Source organism: Odocoileus virginianus, chromosome 2, assembly GCF_023699985.2.
Source record: "Odocoileus virginianus isolate 20LAN1187 ecotype Illinois chromosome 2, Ovbor_1.2, whole genome shotgun sequence".
Taxonomy (NCBI): Eukaryota; Metazoa; Chordata; class Mammalia; order Artiodactyla; family Cervidae; genus Odocoileus; species Odocoileus virginianus.
Window position 1 is genome coordinate 2,919,089 of NC_069675.1, and position 14,834 is coordinate 2,933,922.

Below are 14,834 nucleotides of genomic sequence, written 5' to 3' on the forward strand. Positions count from 1 at the left end.
GGTTCCTCATCACAGAGCCCTTCCCTTTGAAACGCTCCTTGCCAGCTCCCCTTTTCTACCTTGCTCATTTCCTGCTAGATTCTGTTCCTTTCCAGTGCTCGCCTTTTCCGTGGGTGGGTGGGCAGGGGATAAAGTTTCCTGCATGACTATTTGCTGGTGATTCATACTTTAAAATGAGGGTTTCCCTGGTGGCTCAGATGGTACAGAATTCGCCTGCCAATGCAGGAGATAGGGGTTGGATCTCTGGGTCAGGAAGATCCTTGGAGGAGGGCACGGCAATCCACTCCAGTATTCTTGCCTGGAAAATCCCATGGACAGAGGAGGCTGGCGGGCTACAGTCCATGACTTCGTGCAGAGTCAGACTGAAGTGCTTGCACTTCAGTGCAACTGAAGTGACTGACCACACTCGTATGGAAGGGGCCCAGCATTCATGCCTTAGGCCTTGACAGACCCTCTTACTTACCCTATGTGTTCAACTGCTTGTGGCCAAGAAAAGGCAGATGTGCTAAATGCGCCCCCCCTCCCCCGCCAGGTTCCCTAAGGACCCACTGGCAGCTCATGCTGGCCCCTAGAGACAGATCTGGAAGTCTTATCTAGATAGCTAGGCCCCCCTTGTCCCCATGTCTTGGTCACCCGCCATGGTGCCCCTTCCTTTTAACTCCAGCTCGCCAGAGGTTGCCTTTTGCCAGGAGGGGGGCCCAGGGTTCACAGTGGGATTCTCTAGTCCACACTGCTTGGCCAACTTCCAAGGGAGTCAGGAGCTGCTTGTCAACCCACAGTGGGGAAATGAAACAGCCTGGGTCAGCCACCCTTCAGGGATCTGGGGGCCTGGGGACCGAGGTGAGCGGGGACAGAGGAAAAGGACTTCCTCCCTCCACTTCCTCCTAAAGGAGGGTTATCAAAGCCATCCACCTGGGAAGCCCTTCCCTTCCAGCCCCTCCCTGCCACCATCACCGAAGGAAGCAGGAAAGCATCTGTCATCACAGCCCCGGATGCTGCGTTTCCAGTGGCCTCCATCAGGATATCCCCCAGCCTTTTCCCAGGCGCTCAGGGATCTGGAAAGGGTGAATGGTGAAGTTGCCAGCATCACTGAATTTTTGGCCTCAAGGAGGCTGACTCTTTCACTGGTCCTAGACTGATGTTAGAAGATCTGGTCAGCTCCAAGCCAGTTCCAGATAGGGCCCGTTATACGTCCCGGGGGATACTGCACGCCCTTGGGTGACCTCAAGGTGCACACCTCTGCTCAAGTTACAGTGAGGCCTCTGGAGGGCCTGAGCTGTCACCCACACCTCCTCTCTACTTGGTATCTATTTCTCTCTCGGGGATAAATGTGTTTGAGAGGAGGGGGCGGTGTACAAGAACCCGGCCTGGAGAGGAAGGGTTCTTGAGCTGGACAGCTCGAACCCTTTCTCTGAGCCCAGTAGGGGCAGCTTCGAGAAATTGGAAAAATCCCCGCTTCAGCTTCCTAGGCCTCCCTTGGCAGCGAGAACAAAGAAGGGAAATTTCACAGGTGATTTCCAGGTTTCCAGAGCAAACTGAATAGCCGAGCATTAACCGTCAGGATGTGTGGTGTCAGGAGCGGGGGCCGCCCTGAAGGGGGCTGAAGGAGGTGGCGCAGCCTCTGCTCAGTTATCGGAGGATCTCAGGCCTACCTGATGCTGCTGGGGCCTCAGCGGCCCTGGCCGAGGGGGCCTGTGACGTGGCCAGGAAAAGAAACTAGAACTCCCAGGCAAGCTGCCTGGGCCTCCAAGCCTCCCTGGCAGAGAGCTTCTCTACCTCTCACCTGGCAAAGGCAGAGAGGCAGGGAGACAACCTGCATGGTGCCTGGCACCCTGCTGTGAGTTTGTGCCCTTTGAATTATGGATGTCCCTGACTCCCAGCAGCTTCCCAGGTGGTGTAGTAGTAAAGAACACACCTGCCAATGCAGGAGATGCAAGAGACGTGGGTTCGATCCCTGGGTGGGGAAGATCCCCTGGAATAGGGAATGACAACCCACTCCAGTATTCTTGCCTGGAGAATCCCATGGACAGAGGAGCCTGGTGAGCTAGTCCATAGGGTTGCAAAGAGTCCAATGCAACTAAACGATTGAGCCCACACACCAGCTCCCAGCATTCTGGGGACCCAGTGAGGACCTCCAACAGGCCCAGGGAGTGATGGGCTGCCCTTCGGGTCTACAAATTGAGGCACTTGGACTGGAAGGTCCTTTATTTTGGGGGAGTCTCTCCCCTACTTAACCAGCCTTAACTTGGCATGACAGAACAAAGGAGAGGGACAAATAAACAGAAAAAGTCACAAGCACAGCCATGGTGAACGCTGGCAGACACTAGGGGCTGAGCTGATCACGGGCACGGGCCCAGTGCGCAGGGTCCAACCTCTGGTTCCTCCTCTCCAACCCCTGTGGCCCCTGCAAAACCCCTTCCAACCTAGAAAGGCTCGGGAAGGTCCAGGGACTAGCAACGGATTCTCAGGGCAGAGAGAGAAAGTGATACCCATGGATATCCTGGGGGTACCGAACGATACCTGCTCTCAAAGGGAGCAGGTTGAAGACATCTAGCACCCCTTCAGGGATCAGGGCCCACAAAACCTGATTGTGGGTAAGGCCAAGAGAAAACAAAAAGTATTGGGAACTAACCACCCCCACTCCCAACTCCTAAGTCCGGGAGTTGATTTCAGAGCTCAACAATAAACCGAATTAAGGGTAATTACAGGCCTCATCTACCTTTTCACCTCATGGCTCTTCCCCAGTGGCAGCAGGGGGATGGTTTCAGACTGGTCCAAACTGATGTTCCCCACCCCTGCTCCCGGGGTTTCTGACAGCTTTCAGGCCATAGCCAAGACTGTTCATAAACCCTGCAGGTTTAATAAACAGTCCTCTGCTGCAGGGGGCAGGGTGGGGCCTAAGACCCAGTCATACAACTGGCTCTGGGTGAGAATTCTGCAAAGCACAAGCGGAGAAATCAGGAAACTGGACACTGGGCACAGCCCTCAGTAAGGGACTGGAGGAAGGAACTCTTCTAAACCACCGATGCTGAGGCTTTAGTGTGCACCAAGAACCCTCACACAAGTGACACGGAGAAGTGGAGGAGGGTGGGGAGGATGGTGGCTGGAGGGCTCGGGAGGCCTGGGGAAACCAGAGTTTTGGAGACTATGGCCTTGGGGAGCGGAGACATGGGGAAGGGCTGGAGACGAGAGGCAGAACCCTTGCCCAGCTGGCCTCAGGGCAGCGGGGGAGGCAGGCACTCGCTTCCACTGCTTGGTCTTCCCCCGGCCCCCATTCTTCATGCCTCCAGTTACCTAGGCTGTGTTCGCTTCTTGCCAGAGCCAGGAGCGCTGGGCCACTCTTGCCCTGCTCCACTAGACGTCTTCCCAGAGGCTGAAGTACCTGGCCTGTGGCAAAGAGCAAAACACAGTGTGACGGTCTGGGCCCAGGTGGGGCCCACGGACCTGAGGTTCCCTGACTCCCCAGTGCCCCTTGCACATCCACCAACGCCTTCTCTGTGCCACTCGCTAAGCCACAAGGCTCCGGGGGCTCCTGTCCAGGCGAGCACGCGGCAGGTCAACAGGCCACTCGACCACAGATCTGTCTTGCTTCCTTCTACTGCCAGCTCGCAGGCCCAGGGCAGTGTGAGAGGAAGCTAGGGCCTGGCCCTGGCTCGGCCAGGCCGCGAATCATTTTTCCTTCTTTTCATGACAAGCACACCGCTTCCCACCAGAGACCAGTGTGATCTAGTTCCTCAGGGGTGGAGGGTGAGGTTTGCTTTCCAGCTTTCTCAGAGACTTGTGCAATCTGAGACCCAAGCCACAGCCTGTGGCTGATGTGTCAGCCCCAAGTCAGAGGTTACGGGCCGCTGAGGGGTGGGGCATGGAGGGAAAGGAAAGTTGGGGACTCAGGAGCAGTGTGAGGGGAGTTGGAGACAGGAGTTCTTAGGAGGCCCAGCTCATCTCTATCAGGGGTTGGAGGTGGGATGGCTGCTTGTTGGAGGAACTGACAGAGGCCAGAAGCCAGGCTGCCAGAGAGGGGCTGGACCGTGCTTAATTCTGCAGGCGTGCAAATCAGGCTGGCTTGGTGCCCTGGTCTTGTTATTTGCAAGCCACAGCCTGTGTGATGAAGCAAGCTGTTTAACCTCTCAGCGACTCTTGGCTAGCTTGTCCATCTGTAAAATGGGATCACAACAATACCTGCCTCACAGAGGGGGGCAGTTATGTGGATTCATGTAGAAGAGGATCTTTATTCAATGAATATTAGCTATGAATATTATCACAAGTCAATCCTATAGGAAATCAACCCTGAATATTAATTGGAAGGACTGATGCTGAAGCTGAAGCTCCAATACTTTGGCCACCTGATGTGAAGAGCTGACTCATTTGAAAAGACCCTGATGCTGTCAAAGACTGAAGGCGGGAGAAGGGGACGACAGAGGATGAGATGGTTGGATGGCATCACTTACTCAATGGGCATGAGTTCGACCAAACTCTGGGAGATAGTAAAGGATAGGAATACCTGACTTGCTGCAGCCCATGGGGTCACATGCAAAGAGTTTGACATGACTGAGCAAATGAACAATTATTACACAGAGAGTCTGAGAAAATCAGGAGCGCAGGGTGATTGCTACAAAAATTGGGAGGAACCAGGGCCGCCTGGGTGTGTTTCTCCCAGCAGAGTGGCCTGCAGGACAGCTGGGCAGAGGGTGGACAGCTGGGGCCTCTGGTGTCCCTTCCTGGCAGCCCTCTGCTCTAGGCACCTCCCTGTCTCTGGGGTGAAGTTTCTCTTTGCCTTTACCCAGGAGTCAGCTTGTCTGTGTCCCCCTCACTGCACCCCCATCCTGGGTGTTTGACCCTTGATAAGAAAGATGATGGTCCACCGAGGATGCATCTCCCCCTCTAACCCCCCACTGCCCTCTCCCCCCATCTCCCAGCCAGGAGCCTGGCAGCTGCAGAGGGGGTAGACGCTCTGCGGGCTCTGGTCAGTCAACTGACCACTTCCCTCCCCTTCCAAGTCTGGGGGCGGTAGGGTGGGGGCACCACCTGGGGCTGGCAGCGTGCCAGCAGCTCCTGCCAGCGGATGTAGGTCTGGGCAGCTAGGTCCTTGAGTGTGGTCCGATACATGGCCTGGGGGCTCTCCCGGATATGGGTGTTGATGTGGCGGTCCAACTGCATGCAGAGCAACTGCAGCTCCCCCTGCAGAGGCCATGGGAGGGCAGGCCACGGGGGGGGGGGGGGGGGGAGCACGGAGTCAGAGAAAGAGGAGAATGGGTTTGAGTGACTGCTCAGCAGTGGGGCGGGAAAGGGAGGGGAGGCATGGGCAACCGGGGGCATGGGTCAGTATCCCTTCAGAAGGCCTGCTGGGAGGAGGAGGAGGCCAGCTCCCCCAGGCCTGCTTTTTTCTCTGCCTCCCACTCTTTCCAGTTCCTGGCAGTGGGCTGGGCTCCTCCACCACCAGCCCCAGCGCAGCCTCTCGGGAGACTCACCCACTGGTCTGGAGTAATGTCCTGGCAGCTGACCACCACCCCGGCCAGGGTCAGGAGGCTATGGCACAGGTAGCAGACCTGGGGAGAGACGGGTTTCCTTGACTCCACTGTGCAAGCCCAGCCTGGGTTTCCTGCGCCCACAGTGTCTGGGAGGCGTCTTCCAAGAGGGCTCTGGGCCCCACTCACCCAGTGCTCTCTAGGGCCCTGATGAATGACCGTCCTCTCTCCCTTCAGAAAAGGAAGAAATCTCTGCCACCTGGAAATCCACACTGTGCCCCAGCCCTGGGGCTGCAGTGGACACCCCCTCACAGACAGATGTGCGGTCAGTCCGGACACTCCTGCTGTGCTGACCCGCGGAGGCGCAGAGGGAGGGAAGTCTGGTTGAGCATTTGCCCCCTCACCCACCTACGCATGCCTTCACTCTTGCCCCCTGGACAACAAGGGATGAAGGCAGGATCAAGGCCAGTTCTGTCTGATAAGAGGATGCTTCGATCCCCTGGTGCCCTTGGAGGCTGTTGGGGCCCATTTGTTTACGGGAATTCACCTGCTGCACAGAGAGAATGAAGAGTGGGGAGCGCCTGCCCTGAAGAAGGGCGAGGCTCCTGCTGTGAAGACAACCGGCTCCTGGCACCCAGCGGGTACGCCCCTGCCCCACTCGGAGGCGCCCATAGCCTCATCCCCTTCAGGCTCTTTCTAAGATAGGAAGGGTGGCAGGAAACACCCCACCGTGGTGCCCCAGGCAGATAACCCACCCCAAGGCTGTGCTGGGAGGGGAGAGGCAGGCGCCACAGATGGCCAGCCGGGCTCCGGCTTGGTGATAATGGGGTGGGAGCTCAGAGTCAGCAGAGGTTCCCCTGTTCCCCCACTTCCCCTGCCCTTATCACCCTCCCCCTTTATAGCATCTGGTGGTGCCCCAGAAATAGTGACAGCCTCTTTGCACAGAGCCGGTGGCCTCCTTGGGGCAGAAGCTGGAGCCATGTCTGAGGACACCAGACACTCTTCTCCCGCTCAAACGCCATGTGCAAAATCCCGAGGACACAGGCCACCCGCCCCACTCCTCCAGCAGCACCTGTGCTGCCCAGGACCCAGCCTGTTCTTTAGCACAACAGCTGAGGCCCACAGGTGGCTGAGGCCGTGAGCTGGCCGGCTTGGGTCTTGACACCTGGCAGGAGGGAAAAGTAGGAGCCTACGGGGTATGCCTCCAGGCCGTGATGCCCCCGGGGGGGTTGGGGGCCGATCCAGCCTGCCTAGCCAGCTCCATCTGCTGGATGCCCCATCCCCAGCCTGGCCTTGCCCTCGGAGGCCCAGGGTGTTCGCAACTCCTGAGCTCTGCAGTCCTGGCAAACGGCTCTCTCCCGCCACCCCAGCCCCAGAAAGCAGGCTCAGGCCTGTGTACCAGACGCTGTACCCTGACTAAGACACTGCCGCAAACACCCAGACGCTAGAGGGGAAAAGGGACTTCAGGAAGGCAATTGTCTGGTCTATGAATCCTGAATGAATCTCGGCTTTGCCTTGGCCCTGGAGGAGAAAGGGTCCTTCCACCTTTCGGGGCGGGAGGCCATGGTGATGGTGTGCAGTTCCAAAGGAAGGCTTCGGGGAGGAAGTGACTAAACCCAACCAGGCCCCAGAGGAGCAGTAGGATTTGAGGTGAAGATGGCCCTGAGGGGGCAGGAATGACACCAACAGACAGACCCCGGGGGCTGATGCAAGAAGCCGAGCCCTGGCTCACTTCCGGGGGACTGACGGTAGCTGGGGGACCAGCTGCGCTGGAGCAGAGGGAGGGAGGGGCGCAGCAGAGGGGTCAGACGGCGGGCAGCGGAGGTCACTCAGTGCTGCTCTGGAGCAGGGAGGCCACGCGGTGGGAGACGGGGGGTTAGGGGCACGCGGGGAACGCAGAATCTGTTGGGATAGAATCCACCCAAGTGGAACCACCACTCTGAGAATTACAGTTCCGCCTTCATCTTTGTTTTTAAGATTATTTCTTTACACTGTGTGTGCTTTCCTCATATAATCAGAATATAATGAAAAATTTTAGATTAATGTTAAAAGGGACAATGCCAATTATAACCGACTGTGTCCAGTTGGGTCTGGGGTGGGTGTGGGGTGGGGAAGAGGGCCGAAACCTTGGAAAGCGTGGAGCCTGAGGCTGGTCTTGAAGAGGAGCTTTGAGCAAGTGGAGGGAAAAGCTGAGAAGGGGAAGAAGCCAAGGAAAACAACCAGGGGCAATGACTGGAGGGAGGGTGGCTGGGAGGGGGCAAGCTGGGGAGGGGGTGTGGCAGAGGGCAGAGAAGACCTTAGGCTTGTAAACATTTACTTGTTTACAGGTGAAATGCCAACTGGACCACTGGCTCAGGTGGAGGCTCGGGCCCGCCTTCCCCCCTGCCCCAGACCCCCCACTCCTCTCAGAACTATCTTCCTGGCTGGGAGGCGTGGTGAGGGTGGGCCTCGGATCTGAGGAAAGCCCTGGAGGGAAGTCTGTGCAGTGGGGAATTACTGAGTGGAAAAAAAAAAAACAGGTTTCACAATTTCATTCTCATGCCGATTCCCATCATTGAATCTGGAGGGAAAATCCCAGGAATATGATCCTGAATATGGGGCTTTTTTTTGGCAGGGGGGGAAGGTGAGGGATTAGAAGGAAAGCTGACCTTTTCCAGTCCTGTGGCCACTGCTGAATTGTCCAAATTTTCTGGCATACTGAGTGCAGCACTTTCACAGCATCATCTTTTAGGATTTGAAATAGCTCAGCTGGAATTCCATCACCTCCACTAGCTTTGTTTGTACTGATGATTCCTAAGGCCCACCTGACTTCACATTCCAGGATGTCTGGCTATAGGTGATTGAACATACCATCCGATTATATGGGTCATGAAGATCTTTTCTGTATAGTTCTTCTGTGTATTCTTGCCATCTCTTCTTAATATCTTCTGCTTCTGTTAGGTCCATACCATTTCTGTCCTTTATTGTGCCCATCTTTGCATGAAATGTTCCCTTGGTATCTCTAATTTTCTTGAAGAGATCTCGAGTCTTTCCCATTTGATTGTTTTTCTCTATTTCTTTGCCTTGATCACTGAGGAAGGCTTTCTTTTTTTTTTTTTATTAGTTGGAGGCTAATTACTTTACAATATTGTAGTGGTTTTTGTCATACATTGACAAGGCTCCTTGCTATTCTTTGGAGCTCTGCATTCTTTCCTTTTTTTCCTTTGCCTTTATTGTCACCCTGCTTATTTAACGTCTATGCAGGGTACATCATGAGAAATGCTGAATGAAGCACAAGCTGGAATATAACTTCAGATATGCAGATGACACCACCCTTATGGCAGAAAGCAAAAAAAAAAAAAGAGTCTCTTGATGAAAGTGAAAGAGGAGAGTGAAAAAGTTGGCTTAAAACTCAACATTCAGTAAACTAAGATCATGGCATTCGGTCCAATCACTTCATGGCAAATAGATGGGGAAACAATGGAAACAGTGAGAGTCTTTATTTTTTCGGGCTCCAAAATCACTGCGGATGGTAACTGCAGCCATGAAATTAAAAGACACTTGCTCCTTGGAAGGAAAGCTATGAACAATCTAGACAGCATATTAAAAAGCAGAGACATTACTTTGCTAACAAAGATCCATCTAGTCAAAGCTATGGTTTTTCCAGTGGTCATGTATGGATGTGAGAGCTGGACTATAAAGAAAGTTGAGCACCGAAGAACTGATGCTTTTGAACTGTGGTGTTGGAGAAGCCTCTTGAGAGTCCCTTGGACTGCAAGGAGATCCGAGTCCATCTTAAAGGAAATCAGTCCTGAATATTCATTGGAAAGACTGATGTTGAAGCTGAAACTCCAATACTTTGGCCACCTGATGCAAAAAACTGACTCACTAGAAAAGACCCTGATGCTGGGAGGGATTAAGGGCAGGAGGAGAAGGGTACAACAGAGGATGAGACGGTTGGATGGCATCACCGACTCAATGGACATAAGTTTGAGTAAGCTCTGGGAATTGGTGATGGACAGCGAAGCCTGGCATGCTGCAGTCCATGGAGTTGCAAAGAGCTGGACACGACTGAGCAACTGAACTGAAAGAAGGTGCGGGAACAGCAAGAAGGAATAAGTAATTCTGAAAAAAGCCCTTTAAATCACCTTTTATAAGTTGATTTTCCAAAGGACAAGAGCTACCTGGAAGGATGACTGGGAGCACCCCTGCGGGTGGGCCTGAGCGGAGGCCCTTTAGGAAAGACTGCTCTAATTGAAGGGGATAAGGTACCACCTGTGGTCAGAAATCAGGACCCAGACAGCAGTCTTGACAGTGGTGCTTTAGGAAAAAGGGGGCCTTCCTGATAGCTCAGACAGTAAAGAATCTGTCTGCAATGTGGGAGACCAGGGTTCGATCCCTGGGTTGGGAAGATCCCCTGGAGCAGGGCATGGCAACCCACTCCAGAATTCTTGCCTAGAGAATCCCGTGGACAGAAGAGCCTGGTGGGCTACAGTCCATGGTGTTGCAAAGAGTCAGACGTGACTGACAGGCTGAGCACTCTAGTAAAGAGGACTGTGTTAGCAGCAGAGTTGCCTAGACTCATTCCTCACCTCATACTCCCTAGACCCACGGTCTCTGCTTTGAGAGGATGAGGAGAGGTAATGCAGTGTCCCTTTGAACCAGGGCACAGACCAGGGCACCGGGGGCCTGCCAGGACTCTCCTGAACCCCCAGCCTCCCCCAGGCTCCTCCCCCTGGCCTTGTTTCTGTGAAAGTCAGAAGAGGAGCACAAACGGGGGCTCTGGGAGGCTGGGGGAGGCCCTCTGGGGCCGGGTGGGCAGGAGTGTGCAGGAGACAGGGCCGGCCGCTCAGTAAACAGCCAGGTGTGAGGGCTGCGTTTCCTGCTCCATTTGAGCTGTGACCAATTCCTGAACTCAGCAAGCCCCATCCTGTCCTGCTGGCACCACAGAGACATGGGGCTCTGTCTTCTCTTTCACGATGTAGGGAAGGGCGGCTGGGCAGAGGCCAAGCCTCGGCAGGGCCAGGACTGCCAGCACCAGGGGGCCCTGACTCCAGCCTGAGGTCCCTTTGTTTGTTGTTGCTGTTCAGTCGCTCAGTCCTGCCTGATTCTTTGCGACCCCAGGGACTGCAGCCCACCAGCCTCCTCTCTCCTTGGGATTCTCCAGGCAAGAATACTGGAGTGGGTTGCCACTTCCTTCTCCAGGGGACCGTCCCAGATCCAGGGATCGAACCTGAGTTTCCTGGGTTAGCAGGCGTGTTCTTTAGCCCTGAACCACCTGGGAAGCCCAAGTCCTCAAGGGCAGGTGTGTGTGTGTGTCTGCAGGGAGAGGGGTCGGTGTGGCTTCAGGGTTACCAGCAGTGCGGGGGGCATGCCCCTGGTAGGGGGTTGTGTCCGTCCAAGCCTGGACATCTTGTCTGTAGAATGGGCCCCTCCCCAGCTCCACAGTTCGGGCCACCCACGCCCTCCAGATCAGCCGTGAGTGGAGGCCGGGAAGCCCCCGAGGGAAACAGGGCCTGGAGACCTCAGTCAACAACCTGGGGAGAGACAGAATCTGAGCCATGGGGCGTGCCTGAACCCAATGCTGACAAGAAAGGACGGTCCCTTTCCACTGCTGCCAGCCGAGCCTTCCATCTTCTGGGTCTGGTGGGCGGGCTCTTCTGAGAAGGGCTGTGCTGGATGCCTCCTTCCCGGCTTAGAGCCTGGAGGCGGGCCCTGTCCTCCCCCTGGGGAAGGGGAAGGCCAGTGCCTCCTTTTCTGGTTCAGCTAGTTCCGACCCGGGAACAGCTGGCCAAGTCTCCATTTGTAGAGCTTTCGTCATAAGACAAAGGGAGAAAGGGTGGACGTTTCCCAGGAAATTCATGCTTTAGAAAATTCCCCTCCAGCTAATGCCAAGGGAGCTGGCTGTTGGTTATTTACCCTAAGAAAGGGCAGAGAGGGGGAGGGAGAGGATACCCCAGGAAGCCTCGAGAAGGAGAACGGTACAGTTTCTCCCACCTCGGATCTGAGCAAGAGTCTAGGATCACCTGAGGTAACCCTTTGAACCCAGCCCTCTCCCCAGACGCTGTCAGCCCGGGGCCCGGGTGAGGGTGGGGTATGGGAGGCCTTGCCCGTGGTTGGGGGATTCTTCAGGAGCAATCCAGCCAGGCTCTGGGCGTTGGGAGGTGGGGAACTCAGGCTGACCGAGGGACACCTGCTGGGAAGGATGGACTGACTCCAAGGACCTTCGAGCCAGTCTGCCGGTGCCCAGGAGCACACCATGCAGGCCCGGCTCAGCAAGCCGGCCTCCAAAGCCTCCTGCTGCCCAGGTCCCTGCTGGGGTGCCAGGACCCCAGAGCAGCTCCCCTGGGCTTGCCTCTCCATGCTCACAGGCTCTGGGAGGGCGGCTGTCCTGGGGGACCTGCATTCAGCCACACTCTGCTCTGCTCTCAGCCCCAGCTGGGACACCTCGAGGGCCCCAGGGGGACCACTGTGCCGTAGGTCCCATCACTACCATGTGTGGGTCCTCTCAGGGGATTTGATCCTGTGGAGTCACACACATGCTGAAGGTTGGTTCTAGAACCAGTGGAGTCTGGGAAAGGCTGAGCTATTTCAAACCCAAGGCCAGAGCTGGGTCCTAATAAATTCTCTACTGCTTTTCCCATTTATCAAACTGAACTCTATAGTCCCACTGCACAGTACCCTGACCCAGCACACTCCCACAGAGGCCACAGTAGATGTGGAAGCTGAGCTTAGGGAGGTCCCCGACTGCATGGCTGTCTCCAGTAAGGCTTAGGAGTGAACCAGATGTGCGCACATGCTCCCTTAAGCTGGACAAGCTGTACTTCCTAACAGATTTAACCCTGGGGGTTGCAGGCCAGAGCCCCAGGAGGAGCTGGGCAAATAACAACAAAAATAACTAGTCATGAATAATCCTGAAGTGGACTTCCCTGGTGGCTCAGTGGTAAAGAATCTACCTGCAGTGCAGGAGATGTGAGTTTGATCCCTGGGTCAGGAAGATCCCCTGGAGGAGAAAATGGCAATCCACTCCAGTATTCTTGCCTGGGAAATCCCATGGACAGAGGAGCCTGGCGGGCTACAGTCCATGGGGTCACAAAGAGTTGGAAACAACTCAGCGACCCCAATTGCTCATCAGGTAAAGAATCTACCTGCCAATGCAGGAGACACGGGAGAACGGGGTTTGATCCCTGGGTCGGGAGGATCCCCTGCTAAACAACAAATAGAGGAGGAAATGGCGACCCACTCCAGGACTCCTGCTCGGAAAACCCCACGGACAGAGGAGCCTGACGCGCTAGAGACCACGGGGCTGCCACGAGTTGGACGTGACTAAGCAACTAAACAACAATCCTGAGGTAGGGTTACTTGCGAGGTGACAGGCTAAAGGTAAGAGGGGATGCATTTCCCTGGGCAAGCCCCATCTGGACCGGTCCTGGAGGGTGGTATCTTCCAACACCTCTAGGATGCTATTTCTTCCTATCTTCTCCCACCCCACAAGTTAACCACGTGGCTTATTCTTCTTGCTCAGGCTGCTCCTGCTCCAAGACCACACTCTGACAGTGTCTTCGGTAAGCCCCAGAAGCAGCAAGTGGAGGGCGGTGCCCAAAAGAAAGCCGAGTTTGGAAGTGACTGACCAGGGCAGGTCACTGGTCACAAGCCCCAGAGAGGAGATGACACGGACGCACGCACCGTCACCAGGAAACGACATGATGACACGGCACCTCTTCCGCGCCCGGGGCCCCCGAGAGCCCAGGGTGCAGGGGCCAGAGAACACGTGTCACAGGCTCAGGGCCCGCCAGACTCGGCCCGGGGGCCTGCAGGGCCGGACGCGCCATTCTGTAAATGAAAGCCCTCTTTAGGCGAGGGCGTGGGTGCAGCCCTAAACAGGGAGCAGGATGAGGCCAGCAGGGTGATGGGAGATGGGCTGGCAGCCTCTGGGTGGGACTAGGACTTCTGACTCAGCTGCCAGGAATGGCCATTTCCTAGAGAGCTGCTCTCAAGGCCCCAGCTGGGCGGAGAGATGTGACATGGTATCTCTGCTGAAACTGAGAGAGGACCCCAGGGCCCAGCCTGGGTCCCCCTCTACAGATTCCTCAGAAGATGAGCCCCTCACCTGCTCTTCTAGCTGTCCACAGGAAGTGCGTTCACAGACCTGAGAGCCTGAACTCACTGGAAAGGGACAGAGGGATTCTTTTTCAGCTGTATCCTGAACTTGGAATTGGACCCGGAGTGGCCCTGGCCCCTGGGCTCAGCAGTGAGGATACGGAGGGAACTGGGGGCCATGGTGGGGCCAGGTCGGAAGGAGATGAGTGTTAAACGCTCAGTCGTGTCCGACTCTTTGTGATCCTATGGACTGTAGCCCACCAGGCTCCTCTGTCCATGGTTCTCCAGGCAAGAATACTGGAGCTGGTTGCTGTTCCCTTCTCCAGAGGATCCTCCTGGGCCAGGGACTGAACCCGGGTCTTACGCGTTGCAGGCGGACTCCTCACTGTCTGACCACCAGGGAAACCCTGTGGAAGACACAAGCTGAGGCAAGAGCGGGAAGGCCGAGGGCTTTTTGTTCCTATGGGTCTACTGCAGGGGCTTGTCTCGGAGCATCTGCCCCCGTCCAACGTCCACAGGTGGGAGGAACCGAGGGGCTGCAGGCAGACCCTTGTGAGCGCTCCCACCCAGCCTACTCTTCCTTCTGGTTTCCTGCTGGCCATGGGGTGGGGGGAGATGACAGGCAGGGACTGGCCAGCCCTTCCTGCTCCTCCTCTGGGATAAGAGACTCTGATCTCCGGGGTATCTGGAACCGAAGCCCAGCTCTGTTGGCTGCCCAGAGAGGGATGAGATTCTCGGTGCCTCTGTTTGAGCATCTATGTCTGGGTGTGCATGAGTGCATCAGTGCCTAGGGGCCAGCACTGTGGGGAGCCCCTGAAACCAGCCGGGGTGTCGGTAAAGGCCTCCTCCAGGGGCTGGAGAGGCCCCTTGGAGCAGTGGCTTTCTGCCTTCTCTTTCTTATCTTTGTCACTCGCTGAGCTGTTGGGAAGTGCTTCCCTCCTTACACTTTCCACATGGGGCTCTGAAGACCAGAGGGATGCTGTGGACACTAAGGTTTCCCAGTGCCCAGGATCCCATCCCCTCCTTTTGTCAAGTCCCAGCCTCCTGTTCCTGACACCCAGGCCAAGGTGCCCCTTATTGGGAACTTCAGCCCTGACTCCAGAGGAAGCCCAGTAGTCCAGGCCCACCATGTGCCTGGCTATGTGATTGGCTGAGAGGTGAGCACACGACCCAAGCCAAGCCAACCACACTCAACTCTGGGACTCTGTTAGGATCTAGCACAGAAGCTCTTTCTTTCCCGCTCGCTAGGGAGTCAGCTTAAAACTCTATATTAAAACAACTAAGATCATG

At 55.9% G+C, this 14,834-nt stretch overlaps 1 protein-coding gene and 1 long non-coding RNA gene across 6 annotated transcripts in view; one reads left to right on the forward strand and one right to left on the reverse strand.

The window, feature by feature from the left end:
* Positions 1 to 2,187: 2,187 nt before the first annotated feature.
* The window catches only part of FAM178B (family with sequence similarity 178 member B), a 103,280-nt gene continuing 90,633 nt past the window's right edge, over positions 2,188 to 14,834 (reverse strand). For all 5 annotated transcript variants that reach the window (XM_070474490.1, XM_070474487.1, XM_070474483.1 and 2 more), the window contains 3 exons: positions 5,469 to 5,546; positions 5,026 to 5,178; positions 2,188 to 3,387 (listed from right to left, as the gene is read on the reverse strand). In XM_070474490.1, the coding sequence (XP_070330591.1) occupies positions 3,355 to 3,387; positions 5,026 to 5,178; positions 5,469 to 5,546 (264 nt within the window). In that variant the 3' untranslated portion in view covers positions 2,188 to 3,354. The remainder of the gene's footprint in view (positions 3,388 to 5,025; positions 5,179 to 5,468; positions 5,547 to 14,834) is intronic.
* On the forward strand, positions 11,145 to 14,834 carry LOC139037532 (uncharacterized). The gene is made up of 3 exons (XR_011490411.1): positions 11,145 to 11,475; positions 12,580 to 12,796; positions 12,970 to 14,834. It is a non-coding gene; the product is annotated as an uncharacterized lncRNA (long non-coding RNA).